The sequence below is a fragment of the Neoarius graeffei genome, chromosome 15 (assembly GCF_027579695.1).
Source record: "Neoarius graeffei isolate fNeoGra1 chromosome 15, fNeoGra1.pri, whole genome shotgun sequence".
NCBI classification, from domain to species: domain Eukaryota; kingdom Metazoa; phylum Chordata; class Actinopteri; order Siluriformes; family Ariidae; genus Neoarius; species Neoarius graeffei.
The window spans coordinates 9943141-9957646 of NC_083583.1; the positions used below are offsets into that span (position 1 = coordinate 9943141).

At 41.9% G+C, this 14506-nt stretch overlaps 1 protein-coding gene across 1 annotated transcript in view; it reads right to left on the reverse strand.

Annotated features, from left to right (window-relative positions):
* Positions 1 to 6046: 6046 nt before the first annotated feature.
* The window catches only part of eif4g2a (eukaryotic translation initiation factor 4, gamma 2a), a 92983-nt gene continuing 84523 nt past the window's right edge, over positions 6047 to 14506 (reverse strand). The window contains exons 17-22 of the mRNA XM_060941904.1: positions 13666 to 13881; positions 13315 to 13573; positions 13020 to 13224; positions 7696 to 7904; positions 7476 to 7597; positions 6047 to 7217 (exon numbers count right to left, since the gene is read on the reverse strand). Coding sequence (XP_060797887.1) covers positions 7152 to 7217; positions 7476 to 7597; positions 7696 to 7904; positions 13020 to 13224; positions 13315 to 13573; positions 13666 to 13881 — 1077 coding nt within the window. The 3' untranslated portion in view covers positions 6047 to 7151. The remainder of the gene's footprint in view (positions 7218 to 7475; positions 7598 to 7695; positions 7905 to 13019; positions 13225 to 13314; positions 13574 to 13665; positions 13882 to 14506) is intronic.

The window sequence follows — 14506 nt, forward strand, 5'->3', positions numbered from 1 at the left end:
TTGGCTTTAAACTTTCTGTCGCCAGCACCTTCAGACAGAGAACACACTGCGGTCGTTCCTCACCACCCACCAATGTGCTCGGAAAGCCCATTTCGATGTATGCATCATCATACCGCCTTATCTTTTTCGCTGCCGAAGTGCATGGGAACTCGTCCTGTGCAGCAGCCTTGCGGTTTGTAGGAAGCATGCGTAGAAACTTGTCTATGTTGTCATGAAGTCGCCGTCCGATGTTTTGTTCTGAATCTCAAAATAGGGACCTGTTTTATACAGTTTGTATTCACAGGAGGAGGGTTTGCTAATAACAACAATATCAGAGCAATCCAACAGATTGGAGGGCGGGCAGCGATTATGGAGTGAAAGGGGGTGATTGGGTTCTATAGACTGATTTAATGACTCTCTGCCGGCTGACGCATTACCAACATTCCGACGCCATTCAAAACATTCCAATGCCCGTTTTTTTTCTGTGTTATGCAAACAGTCCCATCTCTCCGCGACCCCCCTGGAGTCCCTCCGCGACCCCCACTTTGGGAACCGGTGTGCTATATAATGGTGCTAGTCTAGTTTCACTCGCGTTAGCATGGCCATACTTTCCTTTTGTTGATTTTAATGACTGTACTACAGTCACTGCCTGCAGCCGGTTTCACTAAAGTAGTTTAGACTGGTCTGTGGGTTAAGATTGGTCTTAAGTTTCTTTATAGATCAGTCTAATGCAAGTAAGACAGTTTCACAAAAGTTAAGACTAATTTTTTAAGTCTAATTTTAGGCTTAAAAAGTAAGACACCCTCCCCCCAGTCTAATATGGGTCTAAGGGCTATATCACCATGGTAATAACTGAAATAGTGTGTGAATCAGTGTGTGTGTGTGTTGTTGTTGTTATTATTATTATTATAGTGTTGTTATTGTGTTCTTGTTATTGTGTTCTTGTTATTATTACTATTGTTATTATTACTATTGTTACTATTATTACTGGACATACTTTCTTAAATGAATAAAATTGAATAAAAAAACAACAACAGTCAAGCCATAAGTGCCATCAATGTCAATAACTACAAGAAAGCTTGAAATGTTAAGGCAGTGAAGTGCAAGTATGTAATACACAAATTTAGGCTATTATAATCTAACTATAAAGTATTCAATAAAGAACAAACAGTGTAATGCCAGCTTATTCATTTTATTACTTATAAATATATATAAATAATATAAATATATCAATTCATTTATGCATATAATTACATCACCACTCATCACTTATCTCTCTCTCTCATACACTCACACACACACACACACACACACACACACTACTACATCACTCTAAGTGCGAGTCTCTTCAATTTAAGTTACAGTCGCTCCAAAAGGAAAGACTGCAACTTAAATTGAAGAGACTCGTGCAGATGGAGGAGTGATGTAGATAATAACGGCGACTCGCCTCCGTAGATCTCTATCACCATTTCGGTGGTGACTTTTAGTTTCTTCGCTTTCCCTCCTCCCGTTGGGGGTCCCGTTTTCCGCTTGTATATTAACTTTTTTGCCTCTGGCACCATATTTTTAAACCTCTTCTGCACAGCTGACACGTCTCGTACCGCAGCGGGGTTAACGCTGTTCACCGCATCGGTGATTTTTTTTTCCACACCTCATGTTTCTTTTTGTTGGTACACTCCTCATTGAATTTCCCCAACAAAACCCCTTTGTAGGAATTAAATTCTTCAAGAATGGCTAAATTCTCTGAGTGCGTGAACGGCACTGACCGGTTGCTGTCCGCCATTTTTTTTTGTTTTGAAAAGAGTCTTAAATTACCAACAATCCTTTGCGGCATAGTACGACTTAAGATAGAGTCTTAACTGCTTTGTGCACACACACACAAATACAGTGACTTGTTTATGTACACAATTCACAGCTATGCAACAGCTGTACAGATGTATTTGGTGATACAGTAAGTGAGCTAAATTTTAACAGTGCAAACAATGCCACAAAAAGAAAAGATTCATGCCGTTGTCATGATTCGTTGTCATGCCGACCGAGGCTGTTGTGTTTCCCGCTTGTGGTCTCGTCACTCGTCACTTCCGGAAGTAGCTCGACAACTAGCTCGATAGGGTATACATGCACAAAGTAGCTCGGCAGAAATCGCATAAACTAGGTCGTGTAGCTCGATTCCGAGAAATCGAGTTCGGTTCAATTTCAGCCGAATTAAGGTGTATACATGGCATTTTGAACTTCGATTTCAGTCGAGCAACGGCAGAAATTCGATTCTCTCTATGTGCATGTAAACGTAGTGAGTTTTTGTTAGACGTCTATGCTAAGTCCGACTATCCCCTCTGTCTAAGTTATAGTCATAGTCTATCTTAGTGAAACCGGCTCATGGTTTAATTTGACAGCAAAGTTAGTTAACTTAAGTTGGCTCTCCAACAGACCGCACGGTGTGCCATGCATGCCCATACAGTGTGATTGGTCAGCCCTAGCAGCAGATAAATAACTACCACCGTCGTTATCAGGCTGGGACCAAGGCAGCTAGAGGAAGACACTCGAATATTTTCAAACCGGAAAATTTAATGCATGTATTGTTTTGAAATTTGGCATGTTATTGGACACTCTAGTGGTTTGAAGAGGTGGAAGCTGAGATGAAAGCTGTCATCAGGCAATCTATGACAGGCCACTCGTCTGGCTTTATTTATTCATGTATTTATTTGTAGCTGCAACTGCATTTCTGCATAAACCAAGTATTTTTTCAGCAATCAACCAGTGCAGATTTTGCAGTGTCAAATCATTTGTGTAAACTAAACTATTCCATTGGTTTTAGTCTACAATAAACAATGAACTGTGTTTTTGAAGAATTGTTAAAATAATATGGAAATATTAAATCAATGTAATGGATGTGACTAATATAGCCTATTTACCATCCATATTTCCCTTTTATATACATTTCTTTAGGATCATTGCTGAAATTTCTGACACCAGGGCCCAGTAAAGAGGGCGATGTTCCACCTGATGTTCCACCTGATGTGACCCTTACACAAAGGCTAAAAGCCTTTAAAGTTTTTTGTTTTGTTTTGTTTGTTTTAATATAATTGGCAATTACCTTGCACTGTCTGTTAAAATGAACAGAAACTTACAGTAACTTAAGAAATATAGAAAACGCTGCTCACAAATTGTTGTTTTTATGAAACCTTTATGAAAATGCTGACATCTATTTGTAACTTTTTGTAACTTCACTTTTTGTAGCGTGTGAAATAAAAAAAACATTCCTGTTCACAATTTGTTGTTGATTTATTGAACTGCATGTGTTCGTAACTTCACAATTTGTAACTTGTGAAATAAAAAAACTATATTGCTTAGAATTTGTTGATGTTTTATTAAAATAAAGAGTTTGTCCTAGTGAATTTCTGTTGTGTGGGGTGGGATGGAGGGGGGGTGGGGGGGATTTCTGCTTGGGGCCCCACCAGACCCTAGAATCGCCTCTGCCCGTGCCCACCTGTTACCCCTCCCCTCTGATTTTCTCACAGACACGCAGTACAACCGGAAAGATGCCAAACATAAAACAACACACACAAACCTACAGGCAAGTCCTTTACATTTAAAATACATACGAATAGCTCCGCGGCATGAAAACAAAACGTCAATGCAAGTCTAAGGTTCTTGGCTCGGCGGCCAAAATCATAATTTAAAAAAATCAACAGACCCCGCGGCTGCACCAGTAATAGCCTTCCTGACTCGCACCGAGTCAACGCGAACCACTTAATCCGCGATCCCAGTTTAGGCGTGTAGGGGACTAAACACTCTGAAGTGATGAATTTTCACCCCCGCTGCATGGGGGGTGACGTCAACTACACATATTCTTACGCTATTTGCGCACAAAGCGGACCATATATGAACACATACACCAACATAAACGGAGATAAACTTAGCCTACAAAGAAAGAAAATGGATTCGTTTAATTTGGTGGGGGAAAGACTACTCCCGTAAACTGACTGCATACTGCAGAGACAGTGCACTTGTAAGAATCATAACAACCAATCAGATTTGTTCTACCGTGCCAGTTTTAGTAGTGATTTATGTGAAATGTATTTTTGTGCAATGCGCAACCACTTAATATTTCGTATTTGAAAATGCAAATTATTAATACATCTGGGCGGCACGGTGTAGTGGTTAGCGCTGTCGCCTCACAGCAAGAAGGTCCTGGGTTCGAGCCCCGGGGCCGGCGAGGGCCTTTCTGTGTGGAGTTTGCATGTTCTCCCCGTGTCCGCGTGGGTTTCCTCCGGGTGCTCCGGTTTCCCCCACAGTCCAAAGACATGCAGGTTAGGTTAACTGGTGACTCTAAATTGAGCGTAGGTGTGAATGTGAGTGTGAATGGTTGTCTGTGTCTATGTGTCAGCCCTGTGATGACCTGGCGACTTGTCCAGGGTGTACCCCGCCTTTCGCCCGTAGTCAGCTGGGATAGGCTCCAGCTTGCCTGCGACCCTGTAGAAGCATAAAGCGGCTAGAGATAATGAGATGAGATTAATACATCTATAAAACATATTTTCATAAGAAAACAATTAAGTGATCTGAGTCTCCATTGAGGGGGCGGGGCTGTAGCGACGCCCCCTTTGGCCCCCCCACAGCGCCGGGTCCGGCCACACCCACTACAAACATTGTAGCAAAACAACCGTGGGAAAGAGGGGCAACTACAGAAACATGGATAGAAGTCGTGGGAAAATTCTGGGGACACAAACTAGTAGAAAGGGAGTGTGTTGGCACTGTTGGCACACTTCCTTTCTACTAGTTTGTGTCCCCAACCTGGCAGCAGCAGTCGGTTTATTATTTTATCTTTGATGTAAACACAACACTTCGGAGACGCAAATGCTTCCCGTTACACACGATTGCTATGCCAATAAACATCATTTTGCCAATATTTTAGAGACCCCCCAACATTTCCTAAATCATGTTTTCAAGGGATCTCATGTCTGTTTCAGGGGATCTCGGATCCCCCGAGTACCCCCATAGTTCGAACGGTGTAGTCGCCACTGAAGTCCACTCGATCCTTGTTTACCGTCAATGGATCGGTCACTCGTCAAACAGTCAAATCAAGTTTATTTGTATAGCGCTTTTAACAAACATTGTCGCAAAGCAGCTTTACAGAATTTGAACGACTTAAAACATGAGCTAATTTCATCCCTAATCTATCCCCAATGAGCAAGCCTGTGGCGATGGTGGCAAGGAAAAACTCCCTCAAACGACATGAAGAAACCTCGAGAGGAACCAGACTCAAAAGGGAACCCATCCTCATTTGGGCAACAACAGACAGCCTGACTATAATATTAACAGTTTTAGCAGGTATAACCCTCAACTGTCCTGGACAGCCCACCCACACGTGAAGTTTGTGCCAAAACTGCAAGCAAAAAGTCAGGGAGCGCAAACGAGAAAGCTGGAATCGCAACCAAAATTAAAGGTTTCTGAAGAGTAATAGACTGATATTTTGCATGATTACACAAATAATTTGTTTGCCAGTCTAAAAAAAATTGACTTTTTTTTTGTATTTTGATTTGTCAGTTTTGTTTGACATTTCAAAAGTATTGTATGAACATTTTGGCACAAAATTGATTCCATACATGACTAGCAATTTGTGAAAAATGCAATAATTCTTTGGGGAAGGGGGAAAAAAAAACCCTTCAAATACTCATTCCCTATTTATTTTTTTTGGGTTTTGTTTTCAAGTAGTTTTTGTTTCACGCTTGGTTGGTTCAGCAACATGCTCCAGCAGTTTGTTCTCTACTCACAGTATATGAGCTGATTGCATACTGATAGCCTAGTAGTAGAATAGCAAATTTCTCACATCCAGTGAATGTGGATCAGAGAAGGAAAATTCCTTAACAGCCTCTTAACTTTAAATTTTATTTAAAAAAAGTGAAAGCTGTTACTATACAAACAAAAATATCCTCAAATGAGCACATCACCAAATTGACTTACAGCTACACTGTTAAAGGAGAGGAAAAGAGTCAAATCAATACTTTCTGCCCAATCAGATTTTAGTAACAAGATAACAGCAGCCTTATTTAACACGAACCCACAAACATCCGGATGTGTAACTTTATTGAAAGTGAAGTGAGTGGTACACGACGTTCAGAGCCCTTACATCTTGCACTAACACTTTAAATAGCAGGTAATTCATTGTACAGATGTATACCACATTGTTCTACCTAAAAATAAAGCATCAGTTGTTTTCATGATAGAGTTCAATAAATATCTATTAGAGGATATTGTGGAAAAACAGACTTGGGTTTCATCAGCTGAGTGGTTCAAGTCGACATCAATTCCAATTTCAACTTTATTTCACAAATTAAAAGTTTTACATTTTCTTTAAGTTTAAAAATATGTTGTCGAGTCCATCAATGGTCGCTGCATCTTCAATCTGAAAAACAGGCCATGTTTGGTAAATCCCTGAACATGCTGTGAAAGGGAAAGAAAAAAAGTGGGGTGGGGGGTTTTCAAGTATCAAAAGGTGGACAAGAGGGGGACACACATGGGTTGATTTAAAAAAAAAAAAAAAAAAAAAGACGACCAAACACCCACCACACCAAGGAGAGAGGGCTGTTGAACTCCTCTCGCCCATGGCTTTCCTTTGTGACAATCAGATCAGCATGAGTGTAAACCGTAAGGCCCCGCCCAAAACACACGCTTGTGCACTGTTGCAGGTTTGGACAATTCTGCCTGCTTGAAGGAGGGATTTGATTCACCGGCGCACTAAACCCATCTTAGAGGTAGAAACAAACTGCTGACTTAAAACTTTACGTCTGCGATGATTACAGCCGAGGGATCTTCGTAACAATGGAGGGAGCATATTGCAACAGCTCATGACACTGAGCACAAAGTGCATTTCTGCAGTTGTGTTGTTACAGCAGCAGGATAAAAGGCTTTCGCAAAAAAAAAAAAAAAAAAAAAAAAAAAGTGGTCTTTAAAAGCAAAAACTAATCGAATCATACTGCTAATACTAATTCTTAGGTGTTTTAAACAGAAAACCATTACATGCTTTAAATGGTGTGGAGAACAAAGTGGGCTATGAGGAATGACGTAAAGGGTTCATTTAAAAAAAAAAAAAAAAAAAAGAGGGGGCAAAGCAAAAAAAAAAAAAGCACAAGCAAAGATGTCAATTAGACGCTTAAGGCTTTAGCTGTGGTTTCTCAGTCAGCTTCTTCTTCAGACTCCTCTTCCTCAGCTGTCTCCAACCAGGTCAACCACTGGTTCACCTAAACAAGAGATTGTAAATTACATCAATTAAAATGGCCCACAACTTCCTAAACTTGCCTTGGATTCCTGTTAAAAAAAATTACATGAATGGAACATTTCAACGCAATTCTCTCCTTCTTACTTTAAACCAGATTTTAAAACATTAGTTCGGAGAGAAAAGCATATTCGTGTGAACCTTCTCCCATCTGAAGGGGTTTCTCAGGCCACTACCCATTTAAACGTGCAATCACGTCTCAACACGCATCAAGTACCAGTACCTGGAACAGCGCTTTGCCTTTGCCAGGAAACTCTTGAGAAATATCTTCTTTCCATGCGAGGAAGGCTTCTTCTTCGATTATTTCCATATCGTAAAAGTTGACAAAGTAGCGCAGCAACATTCCTGTGAGGGGACAAGATTGAGATTGGTCACTGAAAATTAAAAAAAGAGAAAAAAAAATCTGGAGGAGTTAGTGCAAGATTTTTCTTTGAATTGCAGACCTTTGGGGAAAGCCTTGGCATTGCAGTGCACTTGCAGCGCGTACAGGGCGCCGACCTGCAGCTCCACGTGATCGTGCAGGAACTTCTGCATCACTGGCTTGAATGCGAACAGCAGCTGCTTCTCCTGATCCAGCTGTTCTTTGGAAGGTGAGGACAGCTGCTCGTTGGATTCGTCCAAATACAGCTCATGGAAAACGTACTGCAAAAAGCTGATGGGGGTGGGGAAGAGGTTAACAGTGACCAAAAGAGTCATTTTCAAGACACCATAAGTGTTATTCCTCTTATACCACTGTAAACACACCAAAGCTAACATTTTTAATTAAGAGAACATGCACTCAATGTGGAAGGTCTTTGATACAGGTTATTTATAATGCCCAGGGATGAGAATGAAAAATATTTAAAAAGTCTGAAAAAAAACGGGGTGGGGCCCAGGGGCTAATGATTTTTGGCTTTTTTTTTTTTCCCTAAAACCATTAATTTTATCAGCAAAAAGTTGCAATTTTTTGGAAATAAATTCCCCTTCTTGGTGGACTACCAGGTGAAAATGATTGAAGTACAAACCAGAAAAAAGTTCTACCATATAATTCTCTTAAGCTTTTCTTCTGATGTTATCATGGTAGCAGGCAACATTCAACATCACATCACTTCCCTTTCAACTGTTGTGTGTACTAACTAGGTTTTATTTGGACAGGATGTTGTGTAATGTAATACAGATACCATTTGGTCAATTTGGAGACGCTGATTTTGAGTTAAAGAACAGGCATGTACAATTGGCATTACATATTGGAATTTTTTTTTTTTTTTTTTAAATCAAAAACCAAGTTCATCTCGGCCTAAAAAATTTGGGCAGACGCTCCCGCACAGCACATGCCAACAATCCCTCCCCGTCCCCCTATGAAATGAGCAATAAGTAGGAGAGTTATACACGGTATCATACCTAAAATTATCAGAAATATAGATACAATACTATGATTTTCCCCAACATGCTACATTAGATAAGCTAACCCCATTCATAAAAGATACACACTTATATATGACATGTATTTGATAGATATGATGTATATTCATACATTGTTACTTTACGGAAATCTTCAGCAAGTTTGGTCTTTTCATGACAGCCTGTTGTAGACCTAAATATAGTGCACATGAACGGACACTCCTCACCTCAACATTTCCTTTACAATCATTTAAGCCACCATGGGCAATGCTGAAACCACTGCTGCAAACAGTACATCACGCGAAACTGTCATTATTGTTTACCCTTATTAGACAGGGAGATTCTTTTGTGTAATCTGAGGTGAAGTGGGTTTTGTAGTTTGGTTTTTTGGGGGGTGCGCTCTCTCTCTCTCTGCCATGACGATCCTGTAGGCTGCACTGACTGAACTGAAACCTCCGGTCCTCGAGAAAAGGGATAAAAGCCTAGTCTGGCTAACGCAACTTCAAAGCTCTGCGAGCATTGGTCTGGCAAAGATATTAAGCCCAACCGTTTCCCAAAGCGCGTGGTTGACCCACCTCCCTGAAATGCCTCAGTTTGCTACTGGTCGAAGCCAGAAAAGGCTGTGACGAAGCTTAAACCAAATCACATCACGCTTTCCTCTGACGTATGTGATGCGACGGAAACTGCTTGAGTAACAGGAAGGAGGAGAATAAATACCTCCAGGGCTGCTCTTTGCTCCGTTTTCAATGAGAACTTCCCGTTGAATGCTTTCAATACAGCATCTACCACTGTGTCAAAGGCTTGCCGCTGCTCCATGTTCATAATGTTTCTAGTGAATGAAGCGCTTCCAACATAGATTCTGTAAACAATCTATGGCTTCCGGTCGCAGTTCTACTACGTCGCTGCCTTGAACACGCCTCTACCCAGGGCCGTTGGAGATGCTCAAAGTTGACTGGTTCCCGATTTTTCGGGAGCTTAGAAGAGCTGGAGATAGCTTGCCTTGCCAGACTAAGCTCGCAACAGGCCCCCATGTTGCGTCACACTTAGGATGGGTGGGCCCAGGCTAATAAAAGCCCGCCCACACTGAAAGCTGATTGGCTTATTTTGCTGACTAACCCAATCAGGATGCTCTTTGTCTGGCATGTGCTACATGAACAGGCACACAGGCAGTGTTGCCACATTGGGCGGTTTTAAGTGCATTTTGGCAGGTTTTGAACATATTTTGGGCTGGAAAACGTCAGCAGTATCTGGCAACACTGCACACAGTCTCCCTCGCATGCGCACATCAAGATGCATGATGCAGACCTTAAATGTTGCGCGCGCATGCTCTTGCTCGCTTCTATCAATATGCAGGAGACTCCCGGAAGTTCCGGGAGACTTGGGATGTCTGCGTTATAAGGTGACCACAGATCGTTAATCATAACCCCCCCCTGAAAATTTCTCAACGGATTTACATTGATCTCAAAAACGATCATTTTGGTCTGAAAAAGTTGGAAATCCGCCGATTGGCGGAAAATTCTCATCCCTGAATGCCTATTCCCTCAACAGCCTCCATTTTCCTGAAGTCAAGTCAAAAACATGCAGCTCGTCATGTTGCCCAAGCCCTATTCTGGCAGGATTGAAAATGTACATCAGGATCCTGGAGTAACGTCCCATTTTACAGGTGCTCCTCCGATTTTCTTTCCAGCCAGATCAGCCATGTCGGCGGTTTCCTTCATCCTCATTTGATGAAAAATAGAAGCCAGATTCACAAAACTCAGCTGCCATGATAAAGTGGACGAAAATTAGAGCCACGTGTTTAATTTATGCACCTCAGATTTGGAATGGGAGGGAACCCCACAAGTGTTGCCAGGCAAAAACAAACCTCACCCGGCAGTCTGGCCTATTCACCTTACAAGGTGAATCTGTGACCTTCAGTTTGACATTCATGGTGCTAAAGAAAAGCCCATATGGGACTACCTACATGTTGATCACGATAATCTCTCAATCAGCTGGTCAGGTTATAGTCCTATGAAAATCTATGACCTTGAGTTTGACATTTCAAACTCAAGGCAGCAACTGAAAGCCCATATGAAACTTATGTTCATGGTAAACACCCATCATTAACCATTTAAAAAAAAAAAAAAAAAAAAAAAAAAAAGTTATGAGCCTCTGAAAACCCATGACCTTGAGTTTGACCTTTCAAGGGTCACTCATTGTGCCAAATGAGCACCTATATGACTTTCTAGGTCAATAAGAGTATCCGTATCTTGAACCATTTCAGGTTATGAACCTCTGAAAATCCATGACCCTGCATATGACCTTTCAAGGTGCCAAATGAAAGCCCATATAGGACTACATCAATAATAAGTATCTATCTTGAACCGTTTCCCGGTTATGAGCCTCTGAAAACCTTGACCCCTGACATTTGACTCCCAACCGCTGAGAAAACTGAAACGCACCCCATCATGTAGCATATCAACGGAAGTAATAAATTAAACATGAAGGAAGATATCGCGGGAGGGAAGAAAAAAAAACCCACACACGATGTTGACTTTTTGGTGACCTTGACCTTATGACCCTCAAAATGGAGGTTCTATTTGAGACCAATGCCCATCTATCCTGAAAGTTCCATGAAGACTGGTCCAGCTGTTTTCCCATAAAATGTTGCTATTTAAAAAAAATAAAAATAAAACCACCACACCCCTCGCCCCCTGGTGGACTGTCCCAGGCGAGGTTTTAAAAAAAGTGGCTACTGCAGGCCATATTTACTTTTGCACTGCACATAGTCAGTGCGTTTACATGCACATAGAGAAAATCGAATTTCTAAATGCCATGGATGCACCTTAGCTCGGCTGAAATCGAACCGAACTGGATTTCTCGTAATCGAGCTACGCGACCTAGATTATGCGATTGTAGCCGAGCTACTTAGTGCATGTAAACCCTATCGAGCTACGGAGTCGAGCTACTTACTTCAGCACTGCCCCTTCCGGAAGTGACGAGACCACAAGCGGGAAACACAACAGCCTCGGTCGGCATGACAACAGTAGTAGTCGCGAGCAGCAGAAGAGGTCAGGAGGAACAACATCTCTCGATGTTGCTGTCCTCGTCGTCGTTCTTCTTGCGAACACGGAACTGCTAACTTTGTTTATACTCTTGAATAGCTCTTCATGACGACAACCGGAAGTGTACCAACACAATGGGGCGTGTAGCGCCACCTGTTGCTCGGGTGCACAATGTACCTCACACAATAGCTTGATTTCCTCGTGTGCATGTAGGATTGGATTTCTCTGGCACCCCTGCTGGGACCCTTAGCTCGATTACCGACAGTAGCTTGATTTGGATGTGCATGTAAACGCACTGACTCACTCTCCCCCAGATATTAAAAAACACTTCCAGGCTCTCGCTCTCTTTTTAAAAAAAAAATAAAAAAAATAAAAAAATCTTTGCTTACAATAAAAATTTAAAATTGCTGTTGGAACTTTGGTTGCTTCACCTCAAACTGAAAATCCAGCACCTCTTCCAGGGTTCTCCAGAAAACCTGAAGTAGCTAGCTTTTTAATAAATAAAATACAATTTTAAAAAGCAGCAGTAGGCAGCTCTGAAAGCCACCGTGGCATACTAATGCGGGAGGGTATGCCCCAAGACCCTCAAAGCCAGAAAGTTCTGAAAATTTACATGCCTTCTGGTAGCATCTGGTGCATTCTCAGCTAATAAATTACTAACCATTTCCCTGTAAAACACTTGCAAAATACGTAGGAGATTTCCTTCAAGATGTGCACGTGCTTGGCTTTCTCAGTTACTCTCTGTAGTACGCTGCCTGGCTCTGTAACATAACTACGGTGTGGTCACGTGGTCCGGCTCAGCCAATCAGAGCACGAGAATCGATCAACAAATATGGCACTAGACCGGAATCGAAGACAAGTTCGTGATGGAATAATTGGATTTGCAGCAAAGACGATGCAAACTTGAACATTGAAAGGCAAGTCCCCCCAGATCAAGTTGCTGGCACAGACAGACAGTCTGGGTAGGTGGAGAAAGCCACCGGTCGCTGGTGCTTGTGGACATCTCTGGCCTCTTCTCTACTCCAGTGCATCAACCATTTCAATGCCATATTGTGAATGGAGTGTGATCATACAGGCACATGATACATCCAAGTATTGGGGGGGCAAACCTGCTAGAAACTCACTCCTTCTGTGGCCACTTTCCACCTCTCCACATGGGAGTTTTTTTAAAAATCACCAAGGAAGGTGTTTAGAAACATTTATACTCATGAGAATCCAATCCTAACAGAGCTTTAAAAACCACAGAGGTATAAAATCCTCCATCCTGAAAACTCGTTAGAAGACGTGCAGACTCCGAATTGAGAATTCATAACTGCTATACTGATAACCTGAAAAACAGTCACCTGGTCATCAGAATGTTGACGAAACCCTTATCGGTGTGAAGTTTGGGCGAGATGTTGTCCTTGATCCACTTGTAGATGGTCTGAGGTGCCGGGTCCGCTTGAATCTGCTTCAGCAGCTCCTTCTCCAGTTTCATGAGTGGGAACAGGAAGCTCAGACCCTTCCCCTCCAAAATCTCCAACATACGGTCTTTGTTTTGGTCTATCTCTGCACACAGAATTCACATGGTCAATAATGTAAATGAGGAAAAGGCTACGCGAGCGAAAAACACTCCTGTGTGAGGATTTACACAAGCACCTGGCAGCATCTTCTGCATGTTGACCTTGCTCTGCTGGAACAGGTCCGTGAGCCACTCTTTATCCTTCAGCTTGGCTGTCTGCTGCAGGCAAAGCAAGAAAAGAGGGAAGTGTACACCGTTCTCCAGAGGATGGGCCAAGTCTGCGATGCTCAGGAGGTCAGCGATAATGGCACGCGCAGCAAACTGGGCCAGATAAGATTTCACCAGGGGGATGTCACCCTCAAGCTTAGGGCACTGGTCCAGAACGTTAAGAAAAGCCTACAGCAAGATGCACAAAAGTTACCTTAAATTTGAGACACCCAATACAGGAGGAAGGATTGATCAGATACGCATTTAAAAAACACACCCACCTGCATGAAGTTCTCCCCAGTGATCAGGCCTTCAGAACGCAGTGTTTGGAACAGACTGCTAACGTGCTCCTTATCATCATCTGGGCTGTCCAACAAGCACACGATTATCTTACTCAACATCTCTGGCAGGAAGTGTTTCGGTGCCCTCATCTCCCTCACCCCGTTCACAGCATCACTGATTTTCTTGTTGCTCATATATTCCTTAATAATCGTCTCCTGCAAAAAAAAAAAAAAAAAGTGACCATGTGGATGAAATATTTATGAGGAGGTCTTACAGGGGATGAGACACAGGGCAACTTTCTGGGTAACTGCACTTTGACACTTTCCCATCGAGCCTGGGCAACAATTTATTTGAACAATTTTGGGCAATTTTTTCTTTTAAATTAAGATCATTCAATCAGAGTGCCAGCAGCAAGTCACATGACCACCAGAGACCTTCTGAATTTAACAAAAGATGGCGAAAAAAAAAAAAAAAAAAAAGACAACTTGCATCTTTTTAATCCTGGTAAGTTGTGTAAACCCAAAGTGGTGAATTTACCTCATCAAATGCTTAAGAACACCAGACATCTATTTTTTATGCTCAGGTTGTAATTAAGACAGATTTTTTTTTTTTCAGCCAAGTATAAACTGTCATTAGCTAACCACCGCTCCAGCGAGATTGAATGGGATTTAGCCAACTAGCAGTTGTTTTTGCTAAAATAGTTAGCTGAAAGTTATCGCTACCTTTGTAGGGATAACGTTAGCTCTCTTGCTTCAAGTTAAGTGATGAGCAGCTCATGAATTTTATTTTTTTAAAGTTGTAATAGAGATTGTCCAACTTATCGTCTGATCTAATTCAGAT